Here is a 22,621-nt window from a genome sequence, read left to right on the forward strand (position 1 = left end):
ATTATGCATAAAGCTGAAGCTACCTGCGTTTTTTTAACTTTGCTTTGTTTGTTTGTCTCACCTTTAGCAGGAACACGTCATTTTGTATTTAGATATACGTAGGTCAGACTGTATAAGGTGGATGAGTTTTGGCGTTCATAATCTGCTCCTTATGTATCATGTCTTTAAGTTTAAGTTCCATCCTGCACCTACTCGGCGCATAGTCCGGTGCCCATCTCTGTTTCTGTATCCCTTGGGCCACACAGTTTTTGCAATCAATATTGCAGGGGGCTATTCCAATGGTAGACTAGTGGTGTGCGTTTAACTCTTTCCCAAATGCTAGTGGTAAGCAGAAAAGGCAGTTTGTTCCATTTTTCAATCTTTGGTATGACACGGCCTGGGATCGAACTCAGCCTACAAGGCGATCACTCCACCTACTTGGCCATTGCACCGGTTGCCCGCCATACCAGTATCCATCCACCCATGCATTCTTCCTTGTTGTTATCTTCCTTGATAATTGTTGATTATATATATACATTTATTCATACATTCAATCCACACAAACAGATTCCCTTTTAAAACGCCCCTTAACGGCAGATAGAAAGGTGGCATCAAATGTTTCCCATCCTTACTTGATTACAGTAACATCCGTAAAACGTTAGAACCGAAACCCAAAAATTATTGAATATATGAAAAATACTAATGTTTAAGCATCCAGTTCCATAATTGCTGCATAGCCCAGGAAAAAAAAACAGAGACGAATAGTACAGAACATTTGGACGATTTATTTGGAAACACTTTATATATTAATGGTAAACATCTGTACACCATCTTCAAAATGATCGGACCGAGGAACGTAACATGCGGTGTTTTCAATAGAACATGTACAAATACAGAAACGGGTGACTGAATTACAAATGTATACATTACATTTCCCGGGACCTTAGGTCTTATATCAGTCCAACCAACTCCCTTTACCCTAACGACTGACCCACAGCGGGGTTGTAAAGGCTAGCCGCGGTAAATTAATGCTTTATTACTTCATCGGTGTTCCATAATAGGTTAGAAACGTGGCCATTTTCCTGCACGCCGCCGGCAATAAAAAACGACATCTAGAAAAGAGGGGAACGTCGGCTCTTATACGGCCGGGCCGCTGCAAACGAGCCTGCGTTCTTCCCGTGCTGATAGGGGCGCCGACAACAGAGACCACGGCGATATTACTGCAGAATGGGCCGCTAATCCGGAATGACACATCACTGAGGACATTTCTATCACAAAACGGCGATCGTCAGGTAATGGGCGAAGCCGCCTGGGGATACCCGGGGATATTGAGCCGCAACTATCGAATTTCCCTAAACAGACCGCCGAAAATGTATGGGGCTCTCAAAGCCCCCCGTGCCTCCTGAGAGCCGCGGTTTCATTCCTCAGAATTAGTGGGACGGTAATTTCATTACAGGCAACACGAGTTACATTGATCCGATAAATAATATGTCTTTTAATGTCTAATGAATAAACATGGCTTAATTTCCCGATTTTCCACATTTACGGCTTGATAAAAAGAAAACTGTCGAGGATAAAAAGCAAAGTAATACGTGGTCTTCTCCGGCAGCCGGACAGACGGAGAGAGGGCGGGGACATTACCGCTTCGCGATGAATGTCTCGATTCGTCCCCGACGTCTTTGGCCGATATGGAGGCGACATTAAAGTATCTCTACAAAGGACCTTTTTTCCTGATTTATCTGGAGGTCAGTAGTGCTTCTGGAGGCAGTCACAAGGATCTGGAAGTTGATTGCACATAAGCGATTGACTGCCGCAACAGTGTGGCTTTGATCGCGCGGAGATCCGACCAGACACTACAGACTGTTACTCATCCCCGGCGCTTCTGCCTTGCCAAACGGCTTCCTTGGAAAATGGCCAACCTCTAGTGTAAGCCAGCACGTGTCCTGCTTTTTACAGACTTAAATTACGTTAAATAACAACCAGCAGTGGCGCTTGGATCCTACACTCTACACCAAAAATATGTACAACATCATCACCCCAACTACAGACACTAAGCGGTAAAATCTCCATAGATACAAATACTTTCCAGTGCCAAATATACAAGAAAACATCTCGATCGGAGGATAAGAAGGGGTATAGAGTACAACAAGTTTTCTTATGGTCTAGGACAGCTCTCTTTAAGTCCTCGCTATAAGATCCTGTACAACAAACAACAAACTTAAGGTTTTCCGCTAATCCAATCTTTTCTTGTTTCTCGTATATGATCGTATTGATCTTTCCTGTATTCGAGTAGACCTTGCAACGGTTTTTTTCCAGGGAATTCCATCAAAATATAGCTATTATGTGTCTTTTCTTCTCTTCAGTTGTGCCAAACGACATCTGCAAAATTGGAGCTTCCAAGAATCGAAGTGCCCAAGATAAAGTTGTAGCACTACGTGTTATTACTCGTATTTCTACCATCCCAAACTCGCGTTTTATGCTGAATATTCCGAGAAACAAGTTGTCAATTGGTGAAGCCTTTTACTGCTTTTAAACATGATGGCGGCTTTTCATTTAGTGCATCAAAGACACAGGGCATTTCAAAATCTGCTGAGATGTGTATAACCTGGTGCAATCGTCTACCATAAGACTGCTTTTTAAATGTAATTTTAAAATATTAGAAACTCAAGTTGAACACTGCTACATATTTCAATGGATAAGACATAATGTTTCTCAAACGATACGCATAGTCAAATACAGTGAAAGGGTCTGTGTGAAGCAGGTATCGATATCCAATTTAGAACATCTGTCGCCAACAATGTACGTAAAAATGCACATATTTCCCCGTCGTATGAAGACTCTCTTTGTTTCATCCCAACTGTGGATGTAAGGTTTAAATCACAACCACCATGTCTAAAAGTTATAAATGATAAATCTTGCAAACGCCCGCGGGACACTCAGCAGTTGCACGTTACACTACAGTACTTTAAGACAATGTATTACACCCGTGTGCAACTGCAAAGTGGCGCTTAGACGTCTGCAGGCAAACCTCCGCCCTTTGGTAGCCAATGTAGCAGGCTCCTTCGTGAGGACGTTACCGCTTTCTACTAGAGGCTGCGACCGCTGGGTGACTAAATATGTTTCAAATCGGTCAACGTAACGAATTTTATACGCAAAGAATAATTTTGTGTTGTGTTTTGTCTTTAAACCAAAAACTATTGCACCGAGCATTAAACTCAAGGGTCACAAAAATTACTTTTTGGTCGCTCGGCGATCGCCGTCTAGTAGCAAGGGGTCACGGTGACGGAAAAAACGCCAATAAACTAGTGAAAACTTAAAGCCGAGAAGCCTGCTAAAGAGGCTGCTGAACCTTTTGGTCCCCACCCGCCAGGCCCACCCGCGCGGCCGGAGGCGCTTATCTGAAGCCGACGTTGTTGATGAAGGCGGCGTGCTCCATGGCCTTTTTCCGCAAGGAGGCGATACTGGACCCCCGCCAGGCGTCGCCGCTGTCCACTGGCGAGCTACACGACATCTGGCTGGACGCGCTGGTGGAGAAGTTGTTGAGGGGCGGCGAGGCCGACATGCCGTTGCCGTATGGCGAGCCGTAGCCGCCGTGGTTGACTCCGGACCCGCCGTTGGAGACCGTGATGGCGCCCGGGAGGGTGACGGGGATCTGGTTCATCCCGCCCATGGACTGGGACATGTTCTGTCGGGGGATGGAGGGAGGGAGCGGGAGGGGCGGCGCGGTGGCCACGGCCCCCACGCCAGACATGGACCAGCTGCGGTTGTCGGTGGTGTGGAAGGAGCAGAGAGACTCGGCCATGGAGCCGGGGAACTGCGGCAGGCCGTGAGACGGCAGGAGCGGAGACCGCAGCATGGACTGGGCGGCGTTTTGGCACTGCTTCTTGCGCTTCTTCCACTTGGCACGGCGGTTCTGGAACCACACCTGGAGAAAATACAGAAAGAGAACAGCTTTAACACCTGAAAAATAAACCAAACCTGGACAAAATACAGCAACAAAGCATATTGAAAACCTACAAATAAACTAAACCTGAACAAAACACACCATCACAGCACATCAACAACATGGCAATAAACCAAACCTGGACAAAACGCGGCATCAAAACAGATTAAAACCTGACAATAAAGTGAAACCAATGGCTCTGTAGTAAAACCCCAGCCACGAAACACAGCAAAAAATATCCTACATTCTTGTTAATCCAACTTCAAAACCATGTTCTGTCCAAAATTTTGGCAAAAGGGACAGTCATGTAAACTGTTCTAATACCACCATTTGCAAAACTATGTACCAAAGAAGTATATGAGAAATGGCAACATTAGGTACGATAGATCTAACATTGTCGACAGCAGTAAACTATTCCGTGTTGTGATATAAAATTCAGCGCTTAAGTGTTAAGAACTAGAAGTTAGTGTGTAGAGGCATTAACGTTAGCTCTGTCCTTAGTGCTGAACCAGAAATCCATTTTATGAAGTGTCATGGCACAGTTTTTCCTTCTTCGATTTTCTGGTCCCACGGCGCTTAGCATGCAACCTGATTCATCAGTATAACAACAGGACCAAACTGAATCAGAGTTATCCTTTCTGACAGAAATCAATGCGTTACTTTGGCTAAACACATCTTTTATTCAAGGTTTAATAGACGTGATTCTAAAAAGAACTCTACGTAAATATACATTCACGTAGAAGTAGTTGAAGATATTAACCGAATCACCAGGACGAAACTCCTACAAATGAGGTGTGGGCATACTAATAAGCTATTTCTTCGTTAGGTTAGTCTTAGCGTTTTGAGTAGAAGATCAACATGGCAGAAGGCTGACGGTTTGTTCTTAGACTAACTAAAGAGGTTTCAGACTGTCTTAAACTTCCTTGAAATAACCAACAAACAATGAACAGCGGAACGACTCCTCATAGTTTTGATATAGAACACTTTCTGGCAGTGGAGTTCCATATGCGAGGGTTTTATCTGCAATAGAACAATCGCGACGGCTATAATTAATGGTGTTTCACTTTTTTGACCCGCACAACACGTTACACCAATTTATTTGTCAAGCTATCCTTTCCTGGGAGCCATCAAACATCCCTCCCAGCCCTCCGGCGGCCGCTGATACCCGCAGTCTCCCCGTCACATACATCTTGCTCTCCCGAAACGCCGTGCATCACGCGCGCCGCGATTTGCGTTTTCCGATTTAATAAAGTGTTTTATTCAAGGAAGAAAAGCAACAAGGCTTTCGCGGATAATTACACACATGGTGCTCCGTCATCAATCAGACCACATGAGGAAAAACCTCCTTAATAGACAGTCGGCTTCCGAGGGGCCTGCGTCATCCCCCCGCTCGTCAGCTCGGCTCCATCCATCCTGGTCTAATTGCTGATGAAGTTCATTAATTTTGAGCCGGGAACTCTGGGAGGGCCGCCGCGGAGGGGAGCGGGGTCATTAGCGCTCGGCAAACTTGGAGCAGATGCAGAAATTAGCGTCTGGTTTATGAGACTAATTTCTATGTGCATAAGGTCGAGAACTACGTAAAGAAATATTGATGGGCCTTCTACAACTTCGCCTAGGAAGTATTCTTCCGTGCATTCATGAAAAATACCTTTGTACAAGCAAGGAGGTTATACTTAAACCTCCTTAGTACAAGTATGTGCACACATGGCTCCTATGTCATATCTCACATGGTTGTAACCGCTGACATACATCCATGACGTTACTTATAAGGCTGTCAAATTGTATCGTTCGAAAACCATTGCTGAAGTTAAATTCACTTGGTCCTTCAAAAAAGGTTATATAAATTCGACTGGATCTTTATTAGGCGTATGCCATTAACCAAAAGTATTGTGCATCGAGGACAAACCAGTTTCATAGTTTTCCATAACACCTTTAACATGACAGTATCAGTATCTGAAAAAGACAACTAGGAGAGAGATTTTCGATCAACATAACATTTGTAACGCAGAATTAAATTCTTCTGTAATCGCGGTTTAAAGCGATGATTGTGTCCTGATCTTGCTCGTTTTTTAAGCTTGTAAAATGTCAGTTATTCATTACAAATTGGGCTTATGACAAACAGCAGTTAGAAATCGTGAACTGAAAAGGGAAGAGTAAGCTCATCCAACTAGCTATATATATAGAGATGACAATTTGATGTCGGAAACTACCTTTGGTATTTAGGAATCGACATTGCTACCAAAGCGTCTTTGATTCACAGTTCCTAATCCTTCTCATCGTGTGTTTTAACGTTTTAACTGAGTAGCGGACGGAAAATACGGTCACTAACCGGCCCTGTTAAGGGAAGATTGAGTATGAAAAGATACGGCAAATAAGTGGAGGAAATATGAGACTATTGACCACAGAAATGCGCTTATAAATCAAAGACTAAATAGACCATTATTGGTGACATTTACTTGACACATGATACTATGATCCGCAGCCCGTGCCTGGTGTGGAAAAGCTCAATCTTACCATTTAATCGGGACTATTTTTGTGCAAACGATCTTGACACAAAAATAACACCACCAAGCGACCATTCAGTGCGAAATAAGAACTATCTCTCGTCTTCCTGGGAGAAATATTGACATATATGTGAAGAGAATATCCCTGCAGTTTGTTTCTTGAGTACGTAACATTTTACAGCGGGCTTCCGTTCGGTCGTTAAGCCCGCCGCAAAGTCGACTTTACGTCTCCCCCGTTTCTCCCGGTTCGATTTTTTCCGGGCCCTCTCCTTCCTTCCCAGACCCGCAAAGTACCATCATAAACACATTAGCCGCAACCTCTTCGGAAATCGATACGGGGAACTAATAATGTGAATGTAGAGAATGAATAGGGGCATCTCGCGCATTGCCACCGCGCGGGGGTAAGAGCTCGCGGTAGCGCTAACAAGTGAAATCTTTAAACATATATGGCGTCTGGGATAATGGGCAACTACGGTCGGGCGGGCGGGAAGGGGGAATAACATTCATTAGCTGCGGAGTGACGCGGATTTGATAACCCTGCTGGCTTCCTGGCCTCTCGTAACATTTGTGATCATGAGCAATTTGGTGCTGGATTCGTTAGACGGATATGGGATGCCATTATGAAGAGCCATCTCAGGCGAGAGGAAATGGGTGGAGAGGTGATATCCTATTATCTAACCCGCCGGAGCCGAGCGGGGACGATCGCTTCTTGTCATCGACCAGAAAAATATTATTTATATATTTCAGTAAGATTTGTCATGGAAATATTATCTGTTTACAAAAACAAAACTATACTAAGCACCAAAACTGCTATCATAGTTTCTTTATAAGTTGAATTAAGCACGGAAAGATGTTAGCGTTAGCTCTGTCCTTAGTGCTGATTCCGAAATCTAGCTGATGAATTATCAAGACAGGATCTAGGAAAAAAATTCTTTACACTTGTCGTCATTCTTTTCAAATATGATTCTGAACAGTGCACATAAAATTATTCACCGTATTAAAAATACCTCTCTGCTTTTTATAATGTGTATATCTCAAAATATAAACGCTACCTCTAAACGCACTTGAGCATTGTAAACCGTTCTGTATTGTATATTGTATATTGTCCAGCCAGGGCTAGCCCTTTATAATAGCATTTGACTAGTCGGTAGTCCTCGCTGTATACAATTTACACAGCCTTATAAATCAAATCAAACAACCTTTTTCCCAATTAAACCTATATCCGAAATTGTCCGTCTTTCATTTAAGAATCAAGAAGACCATATTCAAGTGACCTGCACATCTCTGAACTTTATCCCATTAAACCTATTGATGAAAAATGAAGCAAGAGATTTAAAGAAAAACATACCAACCCCCTTCCTTCATCTGAACTAAACTAGACAATACGTTTGTAGAACACCTTCAAGACTAAACGGCCGCAATATGAACACAAAGATGTAGATTAAGACATAAGACTGCGAATGATAAATATAATTTCTATTTCGTGAGTTGAAAAGAACATCTACCTCGAAATACAGTAGTACATTAACACTAACGTATCGGTGAAGAAGAAACACTTGGAGAAAGAACACCGACAATGATAACCACACAGCCTGTCTACATCCCACATACACACCGCACTCCCCCTTCTCGCAGGACGAACTAGACAACATTTCCGGCCCGGAAGCTGGCAGGCCGCTAAGTGGATGATATCAGCACAAGTGGAGCGGCAATAACCCGATTTCACACGTAACATGCCTGTGATCATATCGTTTTCATATTTGCTCAACGACCGCACAGTCAGAGCGTGTCGTGTCAGAAGTGAGTGGGGTGAGAGAGAAAGATCGCGCGCGGCATCAGGCTAATTCAGCCGCCGCTAAGTTGGGCCAAACGATGTGGGCCTGCGGTATCAGCTGTGTTACATAATGCTGGTTTATTCTCGAGTAGCTAGCCGATATGGTTATATGGGCTGCCTTGTTTCGCGTTTTCTATCTTACTGCATTACCAAGCCTATGGGTAGCGGCCGTATAGCGCTCATGAGAGTTCTAGTCTCCACCAGACTCCTTTACAGGCTGAATAAATAGTAGAAATCGGCTAAGGGGAACATATCATTGGCCAGAGGAGTTGGCCGACCATAGAGGTTCCAGCTTGCCCTCTATGGCCGGCCAACTCCTCTGGCCAATGATGTTCCCCTTAGCCGATTTCTACTACAGTATATATTCAGCCTGCAAAGGAGTCTGGTGGAGACTAGAGAGTTCAAGGTTAACCCACTGAAGAGCATTTATGTACACTAACGACTCTGATGCATTATGATTTTGAACAGAAAAAAACTTTTTTTTCGTGCTTCTCAAAGCTAGCTATAGAAACAGAAAATATCTACGTGGGCACCGTACCCCAGATACTTCAGAAGATTTCAGATTCAACAGTGGCTAAGTTCAGACAAAAACGGGATTTTGCACACATCCGTGGAAAATTACAAACATTTTGTTCAGCGATTATGAATATGATATTGTTAGAACTGTTCATTTGGATACCCTGCTCTCAATTCTAGTATCACCGGCCGTTGGAAGATGCCGTTGTTCAGAAAAGATCGCAAATTGGTAGACTTTTTTGGGCCAATTTAACTTTTTCATTTAACAATTTCTTGTATTCCTCCCTCATGAAGACTCTTCGGGTTGCCGGAAAAACTTCAATTCTTTGTTGCATGTGTGTAATTCATATGTGGCTGGCTAAGTCCTTTGCTAAATTATTCAACCTATCTATTTGGCAAATTTCTACTATTTTACTACTGATTCGAAGAGTGTGGAATGGGCTAGAAAACTGTGGAAACTGTGCAGGAACAACCCGTGCTGTGCAGGTGAAATCGTACCGCACACAGCCGACACTTACTTTGTAGGAGAGGCGGAGAAGTGGCCGTACTTTGAATAGCCTGCCAGCGATCTTCCCACCGTGGCCATAGATATATTACAAACCACAGGCGGGTACTACATCATATCCCCGCCGCGGGACGTCCACTGCCCTTCCTCCGGGCTTTCTGGTCTCCCGACATACGCTATCAACCCGCCGCTGTGCCTTCTCATACAACCGCTTACAGTAATCTCGAAGCAGATCTTTTGGTGGCTACAAAACAGTATCAAATTGGCAAGACGGTAGGAAATTGGAAGGGCAGTTTCATATACGCCACCGAAGAAAAAACGATACCGGTTACAAAAGAAGAATGCCCGATAAAATGCCCAAAACACGTCAAAAATAAGCCGAAGCCTAAACCTGTGCTTGGAGAGTACGCTTACAGCTCTTAGGAAACATTATGTACATCACATAACAATGCCCCGGGATGTACAGTCACAACACGGAATCTAAAACCCGTTTGTTACGCGTTCAGCCAAGAGAATAAAAAAACATAATACGTCTGCGGAGCTTTGGTAGAATCGAATTGCAGGTCGTAAGTGCGTTTTTGTGTGTTTCAAAATGCCGTTACGTGAACAACCCAGCGACCCCGCAACTCATAACTAGCTACGACCGTTCTGGGGTTTTTATACATACAGGATCGTTTTTTCCTCCAGTTCGTCTGATTTCCCCCGATAACGATCAAACGGTAGGAAATATCGGAGGAAAAGCTTGTCTATGATGTGCCCAGGCGCCATATAATATCCGCGAGTTAGCACGACACAGTAAATCACGGCAGGGCTGCTGTTAACATCAGCTTCGGCGGCTTTTGTGGGGCAAGCGGCCGGGATTGGCCGAGCTCGCGGCGGCCGCTTTACCTTATCAAGCCGGCTGAGACGCCGGAGTGAAAGTTCAAGAGTAATAAATGTTGGATTTTCGGTCGCCGGTCTCCCTGCGTACATTCCGCTCAGCACGCGCCCATAAAATGGCATTTTAAACAGACGTCCCCGTTCCCTGTTATCCCCCAGTATTAAGCCAGTCCAGACGAACCTGGGTACATTCTCCCCCGTGAATGGGCCGCCAGGGCTTTTGAAAGTTAAAATGAAAACCACCACCAGTCACTGCCCGCACAAAGGATCTGTCCGTTTCGATTACGATTTCATAGAAATCTTTGATTAAAGAGAACACGAGCCGAAGTCAGTCAGTGCCGGGGGAACGGCCTCCCGTTTCACTCCCGTCCTGTGTGTGTTTCTCTTTCCCACAGACAATACCACACTTTAATTACCCATTCTATAACCTGTACGCCCAGCTATACACCCTAAACAAGCTATGTATGTCATTAACCAACTCTAAGTTGTAATATGATCCCCTGCTTCTGATGAAGAACCTTTTGCTTACACCAAATCGTTTATTTTTGCTGGAATAACAATTCGTTATTATGTCGACAATATGATACGAAAACAGCAGTTTTACAGGCAGCTAAAATTATACAATCTTGTAATAGCGAGATGAACAATTCTCGTAAACAGCCACAAATGTTATTGTCCCTTTCTCTTATCATATTTCCATAAGAATTACCGGCAAAATTTATTTCAGCTATTGAAATCAGGAAATGGCGCAACATCTTTCATTGTCTGTCCTGTTCCGTTGTAGTTTGATGGAACGCACAACAAACATAATTTAACGACTTCCGACTACTGGTATGTACGTGACGTTACTGAGAAGGAAAAATATCGGGAATGATTATCAGGCCGCTAAGCCATCACGGAATAAGACTGACGCAAATCTACGGCGATCATGGTACATTATATATGATTGTTTACGTCATTTATAACCATTGCGCCAAGGAATGCAGGAAATGTACGTGTCTGGATGTCAACATGTCTCCATTTCAATTTTGCTTCCATGTCGTATGAGATGATACTAGTGTATACTGTCAATCTATCCAAACAGACGTCACATTTGATGGAATCGTACTGGTCTACTGTGTTCGTATCTATCAAACACAGAAACACCCGGAGTGAAGATACCTTGAAATGCAGTGCCATCATAATCAAAGGTTATGTATGCGTATTATACCAAGAGTCGCTTATTTTAATAATTTGAACTCTTATTCATAACGCAGAAGGGTAGCTGCCTTGACCCTTGTGTAGTGCACTGATCGGGAATACGTGTCAGACCGTTGACTTGTCCTACGCTTCACAAAGATAATGTTGTAGCTGTGTACTTTGCTGTTAGTGCTGTTGTCTTTAAAATATGCGTTTTCCTACTTCGTTATATTTATCTATCGTGATTTGTATATTTAGGTATTATGTAAAGCGAATGAATAACAGTAGTATGAAATTATATACAAAATAAACTCAAAGATTTCCATCCTTCAGAAGATGGAAGGAATCAGATATTCACATCTCACAGAAGAACTGAGGGAGAGCATAGAAGATTTGAAGAGACAGTACGTTTTCTTGTGTAGTGATTATATGATTTGGTGTGTTTTGATGTTGAGTCCTAACAGATGATATCAAACCTTTTTTTATCCATGGACAAATTTTGTGGTAACGATTATCATATTACTACTGTGTTGTCGATGTAAAAGAAACGGTAATGGGTGCTCTTATTTTGCCTGTTCATAATCTACACAGTTTAGAAAAGAATTGTTTACTCAACCCAAGAGCAGCTATTACAATTCACCTCCCGACACATTCTTCATGAGAGTGTGCATTTCATAACGGACTAGACTCAACATTGTTCTAGATTCCTAAAGATTTCGTAGTCGGTTATGCCACAGTATTGTAAGAGTTGCTGGCAAATTTCCCAACGCAATTTTGCACCCTCCGTTTCTAGGAATCAACCTTAATTCGCGGTAAGCGGGAGGTGTTATGTGTGAGAGTATACTTTGTTTATTGAATGTGACAGTGGATGTTGTGACATCGAAAAGTCGAAAAGATTCGGTTCAACCCCAAAACTACTCAAAGGGAGGCAGACAGTAAGGGTTAGTGGAGGTGCACTACGCTAACATGTTTTCCGATTCACGCCTTGAGTTGCGGGGATAATCCAATTTGTGTCCCATTGGTGGCATCAAGTACAATAATTCACCGTAGAATGGGACACATATGATCCAATACCGCGGTCAAATCGCACTTGAACTGAGACAATGGACTACAGACGGCTAAAACAAACACTTAGCCAGGAGACATGTCATAATATCCGCTCTAGGAGAGTACAGGCGATCATACAATACCAAATTGTGTCTGTCTAAAACGTGGTAAGGCGACCTTCTACATTGTGTTCTTACTATTAGCCCAATGAAGTTCAATTTTGAGACTTTTTCGTTATTCTTTGTTTATCTTCTTTTCTGTCCAAGACCAAAAGAAGCGGAGCAGGATACAAAAAGGTGTGCATATTATGAAATAGTGAATCACCAAAAGGGTGCTTGCTTACCGTTCCCATACTTATCTTTTGCAATGTACGTACAGTATAATAATCGTGTATGTATTCTACCTAATTTCATTTTTATGTTAATAGTTTCAACAACAAAACAAGATGCTTTGTGCTAGCATGCTGATGATGCTATCGCTAGAATAACAGGACTCAGACGTAGATTTCCCTCTAATTCTTTTTTTTCCAGTTTGTAAAAAAACACAAGACCGTCCAGTAGAGCCGTTAGTTACATGTGGATTATTTGACTAAAATTCTGAACCACAACACAAGCACTGCTATCCTGTGCAAACGACATTTTAACACAAATGTGCCATATCACCTGGATGTTTCCAGCACTCAAATAATCTTGTCTATCCGATCACATTTTTCTGTCCGCAATTTTTGTTGTTTAAGAGAATCAAGATAATAAATCGGTGCCTTCTTCGGCGATGGTTACTTACACTCCCATAATCCGGGCATTCCAACCAATTATCTGATATCAACATTAGAGAGAATATATCGGTCTTGTTAGGAATGTCAGGATACATATTTTGGCGAAGAGGACATCAATCCTAGCGGTCTAATCTTTTCTTTAGGTAGGCATGAGCAATTTTGCATCAGGCGAGAGTACAAATGGTGGGCCGGATATCTTGACGAATGAGTGTGTGCTTATGACAGGTGATAACTGCACAATTTGAAACGGGCTCAGATTCATAAGAAGGAAGTTGATTTATGATCCGACTAAACTTTATTTTGTCTACCACAGTTTCTTCATACCCGTACGGATTTTTCCTCTACAAATATAGCTCACAAATGATCGCTTGCTGATCAGGTGCTGTTTTTCTGTCAATCGGAACATTTGTGTATGTGACGAAAGTGCTCAAGTACCCGCTAATTTTCTCCTAAGGCTTTGTTGTGTTGGTTTGTTTCTAGAAGCCTAGAGCGTCATACATTTGCCCTAAACTGTGCAAAGAAAGAGAAACCTGTTCTTAAACTGTTAGGTACTGGAAGCCAGCCATTGGAATGTAACGTTACGCCTGAAACGGCGCCGTATTTCTCGCACCACAAGCTAGTGAACCCCCGTTCGGGGACACCGGGCCCCCGTGCTAAAATTCAAGCTCACTTCCTGAGATCCTATCGTAACAGACTGTTCGCGGCAATTTTACATTTCCGAGCTAGAGGAGAAGATAACGCCGCGGCTCCGACAAATTTCGGCACATTTCAATTTCTGCCGAGCTAGATGCCGACCCGAGATACGACCCCGCCATTTCTGCGCGCACGGCGCGAGGGAACTGCGCCGGTATTCCCGCCGTTTTGACGCAAACCGACACAGACAGCCCGTCAAGAATTCCTCTAACCCTACCTGCCTTCAAGAACGTTTGGTTAGGATGATTCTGAAACAAATAATGGGATGACAGGTGCACAAAATTACCATCAATGTGAGGGCCTTTTCTATATACATGTAACCCTATCTGCTACACGCACACCTGAAATGTTCTCCTTTTTTGCATTCTAGGAACATCCAAGGAATATCTGAACGTCTCACATTCTATTCTTCCAATTATTTTTAATGAAAAACCCAACCCAATAATGTCATAGCATGACATGTTAAGTGTCTACATTCCCAAAGATATGGCAATTTTGAAGGAGCCACAATTGCTCATCGCGTGGCGCGTGAAAGATATCATCTCCCGTCCAAGCGGAGGAGCGTGCCGTTTGCCGCCCGCCGGAGCCCCTTTGAATTTTCATCGCCGACAAAACCGCGGTCGGATCGAGCTGCTTGGCGCCGTGTTGTGAAATGGCGAGGTTTTTAAGCCGCTCCATTCGGATGTAAAAATACTCAAATTTGTGCGGGACGTCCAAAGTCGGAACTCCCCGGCGAAAGTGTGGGAACGGGCCGAAATCGCGTGAGTTACAAACGAAACCGCGCTTGTTTTAAAACAATTGAAATGATAATCCCTTTGTTACAGCTAAACCCTAGTTTTTGGCACCATCCTGCCAAGTACAGGTACGTGACAAAGGTGTCAGTGCTGTACAAACAGATTCAGGGATGAAACAGTACCGCATGACAGTCTCTCTACCGCTCCTATTACCTAAAACCACACGGTCTGAACCGGTCTCGGTCTGTTGTGAAATGCCTGCAATGTTGTTCAAATTTCCGAATGAAACCTGACGGCAACGTCACACAAAACTAGATGCAGACTTTCACCACTAGACTGTCCCAAACGTCTTGTACGTTTTCTTTAGGAGGCTAAGGCGAGAAATGCGACGAATATGTCTGGTACTCAGAGTCAATCTTATTTTTGTTCAATCCTTGTCTGCCTCTAGCAACTGACCCCGGCATTCGTCTTCCTTACCCGACCCAACCGCAGCCCGCATTAGTCGATATGGCCGCTTGTTAGCACGGGTAAGCTATAGGTCTGGAGTACTATTGGTTTTATTTAACATAATCAAACAAATAAATGGGATAACAAGATGTTGCTAAGCGCTGGTTAGGGCGGTATATAGCCGGCCAAAGCGTCCGAGATCAAGAAAAATCTAAAAGGCATCGAAATTGGATCTGTTGAAGCAGGGGCGAATGAGAAGCTACATCAACCATAATTTGTCCTCAACTGGGAATTTCATGTAGCCGCAAAACCTGCCATTTATACCAATTCCCTGTCTCTAAGCATACATGTGCATATGTAAGATCGGGTTGATAGGGCCTTTCCCGCGGGTGTGCAGTGGCGGGGGTACTGTTTGTATGTTCTGAACTGCGACAGGTGACCCAGAAAATGTGGATGAACTGCTGTGAGACCACTGAGGTGGCCGTGCCACGGTGACAATTGTGGAAAAGCGATCGAAACACGCGTTGTCATAATTAACGTGAGGAAATGGAAACGGTGGGGATGCAACAAAGAAAGAAGACGTCTTTATGTACTGTCGCAAGGTGTTCAAAAGAGGATCCTTCCCTGTAGTTCGGTGTCTTTGATCCAAGTGTTTTCGGGTCCAATCTAAACAAACTGAATGAACGTTTCCCAGCGGGCTAGGATATCGTGCTAATCACAATATCGGTGTCAGATTAATGCTTTTAGTAACGGGTAAAAATGTTAATCTAATCTAATCTTTTAGCGCTAATGAAATCCGCACGCCCGCGAATCATCTTCACTTAGCTTAAATGAAAACGAGCCATTGTTTTAATTCGCGGTTAGGAAGTGACGGACAAAGAAAATCACACGGGTTTTCGCAGCTTATGCCGCATGGAGATCCAGCTATGGGCTGTCTCTACGATTTTTACCACCTCTCTGTGAAATGATGGGAAGAAGAAGCGATATTTTGGGTGGTATTGTACCGGCTACATCTCAACTAACCTGCTAATGAAATTTACATGAAACATGCCATTCTTATGTTGAGATGATTGGACAAGCTGGACAACACACGCGACAAGTACCGTCATGAAATACACTAAAATACTCCTGCATCTACAGTATTCGAATAGGATTTGCCGACACCTGAGGGCTTTTTGAACAGGTGAAATTTCCAAGCTATCATTGCAGACGTTCATAACTGAGGAACGTCTATTCTTGCAGCCGTGTCCACCTTGTTCTACAGCATCTTTTGAAGACTATGCTAAAAGTGAGAGCGACTTTCCCACCAAGCACAAGATAAACCACTGCGGGTATCTCCATCCCTCACCAAATGAAATACACACAAAAACATGGCAACAGTTACGGCCAAGCAACAAATTTGTACAATGACAATTTATGGTTCTACTAGCTGTAGTAAGTCCGGTACTAGACATGGCCGTGTGAGGATATGATACCAGAAAACTGTGCGTAACGTTTTACCTGGACTCTCGTCTCGGGTGACTAGAAACAAAACAAAGGAGTTCCTATTATTTTTATAAAATAGACTATCCTTTCAACACCAGTGAAAGCGATAATCATGCCGTACATGTAACAGATGATATAGTTCAGAGAAGTACTGGTTAGAAATGCCGTACTATTGAGTTTTCCCGTACCTGTACTCTGGACTCGGTCAGGCCGATTCTGAGCGCGAGCTCTTCCCTCATGAAGATATCGGGGTAGTGCGTCTTGCTGAAGGACCGCTCCAACTCTTGAAGCTGGGCGGGGGTGAAGCGCGTCCGGTGCCGCTTCTGCTTCTGTGGTTTGTCGTCGGACTGGTCGGACTTGGCCGAGACCGTCTCCGGCCCGGAGTCCATGACTCCCGAGGAGCCCATGTCCTGCTCGCGGACCTTGTCCTGCCCGTGGCAGCTGGCCGTCGTGCTGTCGACGCCTTCTTCCTTCATGCCTGAAGCAACGTGGAAAGTAAAGACTGCATTCAGAAGGAGAGAGAGAGAAAAACAAAACAGAAACGGGAATTAAAAACAAGGCAACGAAATTGATAATCGTCCTGTGAAGTGGTGGCAACCTATAGCTCGGACAGAAAGTGTGATAACAGAAGGACTTGCTTGAATGAACGGGTGTTTTGTTGTTTCTCCAAGGCGTTTGGCACTCGTCTTCTAACTTCTGAATCATCCCAAAAAAAGAAAGGGATTCCAAGGATTCTCGCATAAAATATTGAGTGCTAAAAGGTCCTAAACGGAAACGTTTATCGGGTTGGTGAGGAGGCGGAGGTTTGTGCTTCTCTAGTTCCCAAAGGAACTGACGGCAGAAACGGAGAGACTGCTCTGTTTCTCTGAAGGACTCTCTCGGTTCTGTTTCCAAGAAATGTTCAGTCACCGCGTAAAAAAAACAGAAGTGTCGGAAATAACTGGGGCGGACGGAGACAATCCACGGTAACGTCGGGGCAGAGCCAAGGTCTTGTTACTAATTTGGCATGAAGTCGGCCCATTGTTGTGCGCCTTTTGTCGCCTCCGTATATTGACACAAAGCGGGCGTATAAGAGCAGCAAGTGCAAGTTGTTTGGTGGCACAAGCAACACACGCGATTTACAAATTATATAGCGTAGCTAAAAAACACAAAACACCTCTTCTTGAAAGGGACGACGATTTTGAAAATATTTGGCGCGGTCCACTGAACTAAACTGGCGAGTAAATTAATAAAGTTAGGATGAAAGAGGAATGAAAGGGAAAAGTCGTTTGGGGCAAAATGAATTTCCTTGCACCCGTAATATCGCCAAATAGGCGACGTGTTTAGGTGGAATATGGGCAGAATTGAGCGTTGATTAAGGGTAACAAGAGATGAAACTGTTCAATTGTGAGCGGTAATGAAAGCTATAGAAAGAAAGTAAGTGGACCAGAGCTCTTACCGGAGGACAGGGGCGAGTTGACCGAGGCGTTGTTGTTGAGCATGCCGGCGTGAGAGAGGAGCGGGTCCGTGGAATTGTGGAGAGAGTTGCCGTTCGCCGAGAGCACCGCAGTCTGGGCACCCCCTGCCATGGCAGTCCGCACGGAGACTCTAACTGCTGGTCGGCGGTGGGACGAGGGATATACGCCGGCCTCGGGCGGACCCAGGCTGCCTCTCTTTGTGATGCTGCGGTCGCCGGGCCCAGAGACGGCCTCTGATTGGTCGCCGTGGAAATGACCAATGGGAGGGCGGCTAGCAGCCAGCTGATGACAAGCCGAGTATGAGAGGGCCACTTACCACCTCGTCTCAACGCACCGACCATTAATATTCAATCGGGATAATTGGGAGGCCAGAAGTGTCAACTAGCTACGATAACTTCCTATAAACACTCCCCTTTTCTCACCAATTTATTCACTTTTCACCTGAACGACAGAGAAGCGCAAACGCCCGAATGTTTTACCTGCATGTTTTCTTTGTAGCAGCAAAGCGGTATGAGTAGGCGCATGAAAAAAGTTTTACCAGGATTTTGAAGCCACAGATTAGGTGCTAAACGGATAGCTATTTAGCGACTCTGATTCTAAACATCACAAGTTGTTGATCGAGTGATCTTGCCCCTCCATCTTAATCTTACGTTCTCTTCGCGCGGTTTTTTTTTTGCTGCTCACCGTCTAAACCCTGAAATCTCCTCATTTTAGGAGCCGAGATGTGTTTCATCTATATTTCATGTCGGCCCGTGGCGTGTTTAAGTCGACTCAATCGGGGTAGGATGGCTGGGACACAGACCCCATCCCGCGACCACTGGCCCAGAAAAATACCTACTTCACAAGCTGTTATGTCTCCATCATGCTCAGTGTTTGTCTAGTCCGTGTAGAAACACCTCTTAGCTTATTAGCTTGAACACGAAACTGGATAAACACAAGTGTACCCAAGTGATCATGAGCGGCAAGGCTTTCCATAACGCTTGGAACGAAGGCGCACTTTTTATTTCTACTTTTTCTCTTGTGTTGTGGTTGGTACAGTTTCATGTGACCATCTGTTAGTCTTGGTTGAGGGAACTTTCATTGGGTTTATTCGGTAGGATCGAATCTCAGCCTATTCTTTCCATCCGTTCCTAATACGTCAGCCACGTACCGCCGTGAAATGCGCGCTCTCCGCAACAATACGCCAAAACAAAAGCGGCCCGTGATGACAGAACTGCGCCGCAAGACTTGCGCCGGTCAGATTTCCCAGTGTTCGCTGGGAGTATAATGTAGAATGGAAACAACCCTACACGTGCGACCACTTGTCTTGATTGACGTGATTTTAATTTTCCTGAACAATCTGTTATTAACTGTTGATTTGACGGGCATAACACGGGCGGCTTTTGTATTTCGCAACCGCATCTTTCGGCCACGTGTGCGGATCGCATTCTTTGGCAAACGATGGCCGTCGCCATGCTGCCCCCCACGGCAGGCTTTCCCCCGAGATCTGCCTCCGTACTTCAGTACTACTCACGTACTGCTATACATGCATTTTTCTTCACAACATGGTGATTTTTTCTTCAGGATAAATGTCACGTATGCGTTTTATACGTTTGAAATAACTACCAGGACCACACGTTTTGCCAAAAATATTATTCCTCTTGTGACCATATCAGTGAGTTGTAAAATAGTAACTAAGTAAGCAAATCCTAAGGTGTAAAAATATGTAAAAGAAACAGTTTGTTTTCCTGTTTTTTTTTACATTGTGTTTTGTCTTGACGTTATATACATACTTATTGAACATGTATACGTAATAATAAGACCACACATTATGCAAAAATTATTATCTACAGGCAAATCCTTAGATATAAAAATTATTTTGAATAAAAAATATCCCGTTTTTTAATAAACATTGTTTTTTGTTCTGGATGACACGCTAATCGCGCTATGTACATAGTGAATAAAATAGTAAGACCACAATTTCTGTCAGAAAAATATCGGTTCAGTTTTAAGTAGATGTTGCACTTGGGTAAAAAAAGGCTTATTTTCCTTTGGATATACCAAGGACATTCTGAGTATAATGTCCTTCGATAAACAGTTTGTTTTGATGGACATTATATACACCGCGCGACCGCACGCGTCCCCACACACAAAGGCAGCGCAGTGCACCCGTGAAAAGAGGTCCCTAATCCGACGATCACACAGCCACACTTTCCCCCCAACCTCTTGCTAGTTCGGAGTAAATTGTCATTTCTGGCTGTTGGCGGGGGTTAAGCCGAACTGTCACCCTGTCACGGTCGGGAGCCTGCTCGGCGCATGGCGGGGACCCAGGCCGCCAGGGGACCCGAATGGCCCCCGTCATTTTCCGCTCCACTGCGGGAGTCTCTCTCCGAGCTCCGAGAAGCGTCGCGACGACAACCCGACGGTGGGCGTTCCTAGTCGCAGATCGGGAGGAGTGCCTCCACCAAGATTGCCGGCATTTACAGCTCAGTTTGACGTGCTTGTTCTTGATAAATCTCATCTACTCTCGCTGATGACACCTCTCCTATATTCTCCCCTGCACGAGCCTTAATATTTGCGTAATTACGCTGTAAGGTTTCGCCCTTGTACGGAAAACTACAAGGGCGAGGAAAATTCATGGACAGAGAGGGCGGTATTGAACTTGCCAAATTAGGACGCATCAGCGCGCTTGTAAAACCATTCAGCCTGCCATCATGTGCGTATTAGCGCCGTTCGACGCAATTTACGGAGGGAGCGCACAGAAGATCTCAACCGTTATAGCCTGCTTTCTCCCGGCGTATTTTTGGAATTGTCGTGTAAGATCGTTGTAAAAATCACCTGCCGGTGGTGAGTTGCTTCAGGCTATTCTATTATATGATATAAACGGTTTTCACTCACTCTATATCTCTTTTCATACGAGCCACTTTGATCTACTAACTTCAATGCAAGACGATTTTTTCTCACGGCAATTGAAGTTAGATGAAAGTTTGGAGTTGATAGTTGTATAAAATTACCTGCCGATGGCAACTTGCTTTTGGTCATCCTATTATGTTACACAGATTGTTTTTCTTTTCTATGCAGGAGACTTAAATATACCAATGACGTAGCACTGATGCCCTTAAGTTAGCCCTTAAGTGTACCAGGAAATTTACACGGCCTTAAGCCTTAGATAAATGTTTGAGGTAGATAATGGTAAAATTACCTGCTTGCTGCAACTTGCTTTTGGACATTGTATCATATATTATAACGTGTTTTTTCTATATCCTTAATGCCTTAATATTCTTTTGTATACAATTCATTTGATCTATAGACTCCATTGTACCGAGGCTATTATATCAATGTCATTGACAGTACTTAGATTTTTTTCTTCCGGGAGTTTGGGATTGATTTGGCACATCTTAAAGACATCAAAGTGAGTGAGGAGGTCAATTCGGAAATTAACGGTGCGCAAATGAGTCCTTGACTTTCCGTAGTTTTGCCGACATTTTCCCCTGTCGGTTTATTCCCACGTGTTCCCAAACGCTCGCCGGTTTCCATTGCAGTAAATGAGGTAATTTGGCCCGGAATGGGCACGGTATAATTCGAAGCCTATTTCTCATTAAATCATATCATCAGTGCGCGCCTCCTTTTTTCCTTTTGGCGCGAAAGTCATCAGTAGTGATGGGAGGGCTTTTGTCCGATCTGTGGATCTGCTGTGACGGACAGGTCGATGGGACGACAACTGGAGTATATTTGTCCCGCGCTTTTTTTCCCGCCCTCCACAATTGGCGCCAAACGCGAAAATCACCTCGCATAAAGTGCCAAATTGGCGCTAATAAATCGTGTGAGGGTAAAATGTAAATACGGAGGGAACTAGAGCGCTGGCCGGGGTTAGAACATCAGGCGCTAACTTATGTACGGCCCGGTAATGAAAATCGACTTTTTCTGCGCTTCATGCCGCGCGGTATGTTTCCGCTGGGTCCGTCGATACAAGAGGCGGGCAATTCACATATTATATTTGTAGCTCCGCCGACCCAATGTCTATCGGTTTGCTTGGCATTAAACCGGGAATGGGGAGAATATGACAGCCGTATCCAGGTCTGACTGGATCGATACGCGGTGCCATTTGAGTGCGGCGTTCTTGTCAGCGGTCTCCCATCCCGGGCTCTCCGACCGACCCTGCGCGGTGCCGGTCCCGCTTGGTTAGCGCCGTGATGGATGCAGCGTCCCCGGCCTCCGCGCAGCCGGCACCAGCCGCTCAGGGGTAGCCTCCACCAGGCCTTCACAAAGGGGGTTAGGACGGTAGAATTCGACGAAAAAGAGGGCCTGACTGGCCAGGAGGGTGGGTCCAACATTAGGGTTTCATTCCCCCTCGGAAAATGAACTTTACGGTGACTAAACTCTCCTGCCTTATTATTCTCCCTATTTAGCTAAATTCTACTGTTTTTGAACCCTTTACTGGGTGGAGACTAAAATAACTTGGCCAAGATCAGTCTATTTGTTTGTTTGTTTACTTGTTTTCATTGAGAACTCTGTCCTGGACATTCTTTCCTTTGCAACTTTTTTGTGCAATTGTTCTAGTAGATTGTCAGGGGGATACTAGTATATCTGAAATCTGGGGGGGGGGATATATGAAATCTGAAACTCGACCACTGTGCCCCTATCCAGTACTTTATTTGATAGTCT

At 44.3% G+C, this 22,621-nt stretch overlaps 1 protein-coding gene across 2 annotated transcripts; it reads right to left on the reverse strand.

The window, feature by feature from the left end:
• Positions 1 to 751: 751 nt before the first annotated feature.
• Positions 752 to 18,215, reverse strand: LOC109464412 (homeobox protein orthopedia-like). 2 transcript variants are annotated; one of them, XM_019761390.1, is made up of 4 exons: positions 17,159 to 17,526; positions 16,709 to 16,998; positions 16,536 to 16,556; positions 752 to 3,904 (listed from the first exon to the last, which is right to left on the reverse strand). In XM_019761390.1, the coding sequence occupies exons 1-4, from the start codon at positions 17,259 to 17,261 to the stop codon at positions 3,374 to 3,376; spliced, it is 945 nt and encodes a 314-aa protein (XP_019616949.1). In that variant the 5' UTR covers positions 17,262 to 17,526; the 3' UTR covers positions 752 to 3,373. The 2 variants fall into 2 exon arrangements, with proteins under 2 accessions (XP_019616949.1, XP_019616948.1); XM_019761389.1 differs by lacking the exons at positions 16,536 to 16,556; positions 17,159 to 17,526 and adding an exon at positions 17,959 to 18,215 and having other exon boundaries at positions 16,709 to 17,022.
• Positions 18,216 to 22,621: the final 4,406 nt, after the last annotated feature.

The sequence above is a fragment of the Branchiostoma belcheri genome, unplaced genomic scaffold (assembly GCF_001625305.1).
Source record: "Branchiostoma belcheri isolate BF01 breed outbred unplaced genomic scaffold, Haploidv18h27 scaffold138, whole genome shotgun sequence".
Lineage (NCBI taxonomy): Eukaryota > Metazoa > Chordata > Leptocardii > Amphioxiformes > Branchiostomatidae > Branchiostoma > Branchiostoma belcheri.

Bases quoted from the DNA above. Each gene is read 5' to 3' on its own strand.
- LOC109464412 (XM_019761389.1), bottom strand. From the start codon at position 18,088: ATGGCAGGGGGTGCCCAGACTGCGGTGCTCTCGGCGAACGGCAACTCT. The intron at 17,023-17,958 runs GTAAGAGCTCTG...TTCTGAATGCAG, and splicing joins CAACTCGCCCCTGTCCTCCG to TCTTTACTTTCCACGTTGCT. The intron at 3,905-16,708 runs GTACGGGAAAAC...TATTTTCTCCAG, and splicing joins TGACCGAGTCCAGAGTACAG to GTGTGGTTCCAGAACCGCCG.